Source organism: Macrobrachium nipponense, chromosome 11 (genome assembly GCF_015104395.2).
Source record: "Macrobrachium nipponense isolate FS-2020 chromosome 11, ASM1510439v2, whole genome shotgun sequence".
In the NCBI taxonomy this organism is placed as follows: domain Eukaryota; kingdom Metazoa; phylum Arthropoda; class Malacostraca; order Decapoda; family Palaemonidae; genus Macrobrachium; species Macrobrachium nipponense.
In genome coordinates this window covers 10,543,013-10,550,512 of record NC_061087.1, presented here as the reverse complement: position 1 = coordinate 10,550,512, position 7,500 = coordinate 10,543,013, and the positions used below count along the sequence as shown (strand labels likewise).

At 36.2% G+C, this 7,500-nt stretch overlaps 1 protein-coding gene across 4 annotated transcripts in view; it reads left to right on the top strand.

The window, feature by feature from the left end:
* LOC135222027 (serine/threonine-protein kinase par-1-like) overlaps positions 1 to 7,500 on the top strand; it is a 370,912-nt gene that overhangs the window by 305,303 nt on the left and 58,109 nt on the right. For all 4 annotated transcript variants that reach the window (XM_064260367.1, XM_064260269.1, XM_064260328.1 and 1 more), the window contains one exon: positions 6,476 to 6,614. In XM_064260367.1, the coding sequence (XP_064116437.1) occupies positions 6,476 to 6,614 (139 nt within the window). The remainder of the gene's footprint in view (positions 1 to 6,475; positions 6,615 to 7,500) is intronic.

Genomic DNA, 7,500 nt, shown 5'->3' with positions numbered 1-7,500 from the left:
CGACACCAATAGACTGACGAATGGTAGACCCCTCTGACAGTCATGGCGTCTCCTGTAGACACGTCTGCCGTGACCGTATTTTGGGGAAGATCGTTAAAGCGGCCTCCGAGGCTTTCATTCTCCCCTAAATGAGATCCAAGGATCTGGAGGCTCTTTCTCCCGGGGAAAAAAGATGCCTATTTACAGTTCATTGATTTTTTGTAGAGTTCTGTGGTCAAGGTTTAGGTCTCTCTCTCTCTCTCTCTCTCTCTCTCCCGTCCTTATCCGTGTCTCTCTCTCGTCTCTCTCCTTCTCCCCCCTTTCTCCTTCTTCAATCTCTCTCTCTCTCTCTCTCTCAAAAGACTGAGGCTACGACTTTGGTAAAGAGTATTTGAAAAAATTTTAGATTTGATTTTCTTGAGTAAAGTTAAATGTTGGGCCCAATGGTAATATTTTTCTCTATGGAATTTTTATTTATTGGATTTATTTATTCTTTTTCTTACCTATTATTAAAATGAGTAGCCCTTTTATTGCTTATATGAAGTGCACTGTTTTATCATATGGTTTTATTATATCTTTTTATACGTTTGTTTTAGATTTATCATTATAGTATGTGACATTTTGACTATCATAATACTTCATTTAGAAAGAAGAGAGAAGGGAGTGAGAATTGATCACATGATATAGAGGATACTGACGCATTTCTCTGAATACCAATGAGTGATGTACTTGCGGACTATACGTACTTTTGGAAGGTGCAAAATCTTAACCAACGAATTAAGGAAGCATCATTATAATTACAAAATCTTAAAAAGAATAGAGGAAACTCTGATATCCATTTGTGCAGAATATAATACGCGAAGAAACAGATAGGTAGAAAAGCTTGAGTTTTGAAGTTGTAAATGTTTTAATTGATTTTTCGCTGTTATGACGACTCTCTAGCTATGCAGAGTAGCACTTATGCAGTTCGTATTCATTTTGGACTACCAAGACACTAGGTAGAGTTGGTTTGTCTGGTCCCAAAGTGGGCTGAAAAGGACGGAGGAAGTCTCATTCAACCTACTTGATCTGTTTACTGTAGCAAATGCACCTTGTGTGTTGCAGTCGGGGCAGTAGGAAAGAATTCGCAAACTGAGTACTTAATAACCGTCAATATACATCTTTAGTCAGGGTCCAATGATGATAGGGCACATATAAAACGGAAATGTACTAGTTCTTTTAGTGCTGATTAAGATATCAATCTATGTGCAACGAAAACTTAGGTTTCTCAAATACCGTAATACTAATTAAAATATCTTTTAGTATACGTTGGACCTTAGTAACATATTACATATCTTATTGTATGTTTATTACCTCTCCTAAATTCTTAATTTATTTCACAGGAAAATTCTTCATTTTGGCCATAGCCAAATCTGTAATTGTTATTTCTGAAAAGTTATGCATAGTATATAATTAGGGATAGCCACCTCCTCCCAAATGCTTGCAGAAATTCTGACATTAACAGAGCTCCTCGTCAAAGGAGAAAAAGTGTGTAAATGTGACAATTTGGTGATTATGCTTGATTACGGTAAATAGATATACATATGAACATATATGGCAAATGAGATCAAACCTAACATAGCCTTACTTAGGTATAGCTGGTTCACTTAAGGTAGATTCTTGGATAAACCTTATGCTTACGAGACGTCTCTATGGCGGCTGCTGATTGGCTGGTACCGGGAGATTGGCTGGTATCGGGAGGCAGAGGGCTCACACTAGAATCTACCTTAAGTGAACCAGCTATAGTTATGGTAACTTACTTGACAGATTGGGTTGATATGGTATGTAAAGTCATATTTTTTATTGTCTAGCATTTTTGCATATTTACGGGTAAATATGTATGTTTATAGCTATCTAACGTTCATCATAGCAGGCAAGTACACAACACACACATATACGTACATGCACTCACATAAAGAAAGATGACCTAATTCAGTTTACCCAGCAGTAACGAATGAAAGACAAAGGAGAGAAATCAGTGCAGAACATATAAACGAATTAAGTTTTGACCCACTCATCCTGAAAGGAACCATTTTTCCTCCTCCTAGAAAAAGAATACTTCCTATTTAATGGAGAACCGATGGTGGCCAAGTAAGATCGAAGTTACTAAATGTAAGGCATAGAGAATTTTTTAGTGTATCACTCACACAGATGTGTATGTGTGTGTATGTATGTTAGTATTATATATATATAATATATATATTATATTATATATTATATTATATTATTATATATGTATATTTTATATATATATTATATATTATATATATCTATATATAGATATAATATATATATTATATTATATATATACATATATATCTTAAAAAATCGTCCCCCCCAAACGCTGTGCATCGCAAAGGATATCTGAAATTCCGATGCTCTTGTTTTCTGGTGCTTTTACCTCCACAAATCTCGACTCATCTTCAGCCTCTTATCTCTTGAGTTTTCATCCAATGAGATCTGGGTGTCCAACTCCTCTCATCCCGACGGAATCCCAACAGACACTGTCAAGTACTATTCTAAATTTAGGAATGTAACCCATAAATCATCTCAAGTATTGCATGCAAAATTAATCAACAAAGGAGAACTATTTAAATAAATTTTGTGAGGAATCACTCACACGATGTCGTGGTGAGTTAATGAAGAGATAGATCATACTTTTCATGTCCAACCAGTAACCGCCTTTGCTCATATGACGTATGTTAAGCCTGATTCTAAACTACCGCATGATGAATGACGTAAATAGCGCTGCGCTTGATTAAGTTGCAGGCCTGCAACGTGCACTTATACTGGTAGGTTATCAGAGTACTTTCTCTCTCTCTCTCTCTCTCTCTCTCTCTCTCTCTCTCTCTCTCGTAGGTGGTCACAGCCAGTATGCTAATGATTACCTCTGAATAAATATCGAGAATGAATGGGACAGACATCGGAGAAGGCATGTAGAGAAAGGATACTCGTTTTATTTTAAAACCTTTCTACTTTAAACCAGTGGAATGATTTCTGCAGACTGGGTGGTTCAAAATTAAATTAGTAAACGACTGATCACAGTCATCGTTTAACGTCCGAATCAAAGGTTAAACAACGTTGTAAAGTAATTCAGCAACCACTTTGTGCCTCAAAGAGTATGAGAGAGAGAGAGAGAGAGAGAGAGAGAGAGAGGAGGGAGAGATTGAGAGACGAGAGAGAGAGAGAGAGAGAGAGACCTCAAAGAGTATGAGAGAGAGAGAGAGAGAGAAAAAAGTTAGTCATAAATAAAATGATTCAAATAAAAAAAAAATCGGGGTTTGAAGCACTAAGTGTCTTTGGTCACTGCATGGACTTACAGGGAGTGATGCCAGTCTCCGATAACTGATCTCTCTCCCGAGATTTATGAGAAACAGCATTTATGTTTTTTTTTTTATTTTACTCTTGTTGCTGAAATCCAACTCTTGATTCAACATTTATGCTTATATATCAGCAGATGTGAGGCTAATGAGACCAGCAATTAACTTTTATTATTATATTTGCACATAACAATATTAAGATATGCTTTTGTTTTATATGAACTTCCGTTTCGTTCATTATTCGACCTTATGAATAATATATATATATATTATATATATATATATATATATATATATATATAATATTATATATATATATATATATATATATGTATGGTTTTGGGGTTATATAAACTTCTTTTTGAATATTCATGAAACGGAGATTGTTGGGTTAATAGTATGTCTGATTAAATGAATGAGAATGAGTCTCTCTCTCTCTCTCTCTCTCTCTCTCTCTCTCTCTCTCTCTCTCTCTCTCTCTGTCTTTTATGGAAGCCGTTTATTTTACTGGTCGCTGAACCAGTGAAGTTGGTGCAGGTCCTTGTCGAATTATTGGTGATAATTTGAATGGTGTTCCATAAATTAAGATTGATTTGCTGTCTAGCTTTAAGTCGAAGATCTTTTGTGGTTGGAAGTTTTGTTAGTTCAGCCTTTTTTCAAATTATGACTCAATGTTAATAATAATGATAATAATAATAATAATAATAATTATTATTATTAGTAGTAGTAGTAGTAGTTGTTGTTGTAGTAGTAGTAGTAGTAGTAGTAGTAGTAGTAGTAGTAGTAGTAGTAGTAGTAGTAGTAGTAGTAGTAGTTCAGACTAAATATAGTGATGCATCCAATCTCCATTTCGCCTTATAAGGGTTGGTTTCAAAGAAAAACAAGGCAACTGTCGCTGCCATGCTCATCCATCGTGTAAGTACTACATGGAAAACTTACACAGCATCAACCGCTTTTAAATCCTACATAGGCTCATCAGGAACCCTTCGACTACCCTCTTTTCTCCCTAGCAAACTGCGATGCCGAAGTTGTCCAGTTCGACACGTCTTGTCATTCACCTAGGGCTCCATATTCTTATAGCGCTCCGTGTTCTTCATTCTTTCGTAACTTGCGCATCCTTTCCAGCATCCTATCGTTCTCCAGTTTTTCTGCGTTACTAAACCACCTCTAAATACTGGTCCATCTAGTTACTCACGTTAACCTATCTGCCGTATTTTATTGCTATTCGTTTTTATCGCCGTCACTATTCGAATTCCACATCTGCTATGCAAGAATTTATCTCAAGTTCTACTCGCTTATTATTTCAAGTCGATTTTCGCATCCGCACTTCATTTCAGTAATGATAGGTCTGCATCATACCTCACAACTTTTACTCCCAGAAATTGCAGATATGATGAAGAAGGAGGAAAGAGAACAGCAGAAATCTCCCTAAGGAACAAATAAATTAAAAGATTCCACATAAAGTAGAAAGTTAAACTGAATGATCAAAGTATGGTTTTTTGAGAATAGAATAGGCTTTAGAACATGAAAATACTAGGTAGCGAAAAATGCACAGAGAATCGTTGCAACAACTACAAAAGGAACAATTGCAAAACAGTATATGGGAAGTATTTATTAAATCAATTATTACTGAATGTTGTGAATGCTTGGCATACGTAATGTAAACTGCACTCATATTTCATAACAAGTACTTATGAACTTTATGTTTAAACTTAAGTATTGAGTTTAGATGTAGACAAAGAAGCTAAAATAGCAGGACAAACGATGAAAAATATGATGAAGGTAATCTTGGTAACGAATAGCTAGATCTTTACAAAATCCAAAATATTCCAGCCTTATTACCAGAGTGGCGACGAATTTGTGAGGCGAACTTTGAATGAGATTCTGGAGGGGCGATGGGCTGGATAAGGGAATTAAAGTCAATCAGCTCACCTCGTCAGTGTGTCGCAAGGGAGATTTGTGGCCGTCTGGGAAGAGAGAGAGAGAGAGAGAGAGAGAGAGAGAGAGAGAGAGAGAGAGAGAGAATGTATGCGTGGAACAGTCTGAGAAGAAACAAGATTTATAATGAAGTCCACACAAAGAGACGCAAATTCGCCCACTGATCTCCGCTGAGATTCAGTAGCACGGGTGTGATGGTGCTACGTTAAGTGGTTGAATTTATTATATAAGGACAGACAAATGAAAAAGGAAAGGATGAAGGGATAGCCAGACTGCAGGAGAAAAGCCCTCCAATTGCATCCTTATTCATAAATGAAAAATGAAAGAGAAGATCATTGAACCAAAAAAGGCGGAGAGAGAAAGGAAAAGGTTTATAGGTGGAGTGCCTTTATGATCCCTGTCTATACCTTTCTTTACACCCCAGCCCCCCCAACCCCCACCCCCCCCTCCCCCCTACCCCCCCTCACCCCACTCCCATCCATCTCGGTCCCATCTGGGACACTCCTTCGCCTTCCCTCTCTGCTCTGCCTAGGAATGCTGCCCTTCCATCTTGAAATTTATTAAGCTTTGTTCTTCCTTTGATTTGTCGATGCGTCTGGCAGTCTCTTTATGGGCACAAGGTTTTACTCAGGCTTCTAATAGTCATGTCTATTGGTTGCCTGCATGTTTACATGTACGGGTGCATGTTCAAGTTCACAGCAGTCGTGTGGCAGGGCTCATAAAAGGAGCTGTTAATATAGGGCATTAGTAAATAAGGGGCTGCTACTGTCCTGGTGCAGAGAAAGCGATTCTAATGTAGACTGTAGTACTGAATTATATCCAAGTGTGTTGAAGGGACCTGTGGCAATAAACCCATAGTTTTGATTTTTTTTATCTGTATTGATTAGTGAACAAACATTCATCATAGGGATTTAAAATAAACTAATTTTAGAGACTTCATATAAAGATAAATTTCGCCCAGACAGGCCACTCTTTTCTTGTCTCGTCCTTTTGGTTTTGGCCTTAAGCAAAAGTTGGCTGAAAATTCATCAAAATCTGATAGTAATATAATATACTTGCCTCACTTCTAAGTGTAGATCGCCCTTTAAGGTAAGCGTGCTTGCACCTGGCTGCGAGATTATGAATATCGGTTGCACAAAGAAAAACAGAATAAATAAACAACGAGAAAACTTTAATTTTATTTTTTTTTTCTTTTCCAGCGCTGCCGGTGGCGATCTCCAGACACTCTTGGATGAGGACGTGGTACCGTATGAGCGTGACGTCATCAACTTCACCCGGCAACTCTTGGAAGGATTAGTCTTCATCCACGACAGAAATATTGTCCATCTAGACATCAAGGTAGGAGGCTTATGACTCTTCCCACAGTGACGTCATGGATCGATGGCCTGTGTTTATCATAGTTATAGACAATTACAAGTAATAAAATAATATTGGGCAGCAATGAGGAGCTTCCAATGCAATATATTACAATGAATGTTTTTTTAATGGAATGTAACCAGGTAGACAAAAGCCCAGATATATATTGTTGGTTTCGTCATAAGTACAAAAAAGAGTTTTTATTGACTGTCTGCATAGGTAGTCTAGGTTTTGCTGATATTGTTTTAAGTAATTTATTTTAGTCGTATTGCCAATAACAGTTTTTTTTCTATTTACACGTTATAGTAGTTTGTTTATAGGGTATGATAGTAATTATTTTTTTATTTTGACACCATCAGCTGATGTATTCTGTCTTGTAGGCTTTAGTAAATGTTTAGTAAATGTAAAGATCCAGGCTTTTACCATTCTCTTGAAATGCACATTTTTCACTCCTGTAGCTTAGTTTTTTTTTTTATTTGGCATGAAAATTTTATTTATACACGTTGGTAATTTGAATTCGACCTTTTTTTTTTTTTTTTTTTTACCCATTTGCACACTTTTGCAGCTTCTTTTCCAGTATTATGCCTTTCACCAAAATCTTAGTTTTTCAAAAGATAATTTTGAAAATTATTTTTTATGTAAATATTATTAAAGCATCTTACATAAGTTCTGCGAATTTTCGATAAAGTTTGTTATGGTTATAACTTTCAATCTCATATGTAGTTATGTTTTAATTTGCTTTGCTTAGTTATTTTTATGAAAGACTTTCATTTATTGATAATAAATGACGAACACTTGTCGAGGTGGAATATTGAAAACTGTTTATTAAAAGATAAATAAAATTTCTGAAAGTCCTCGTGAAGCTGAA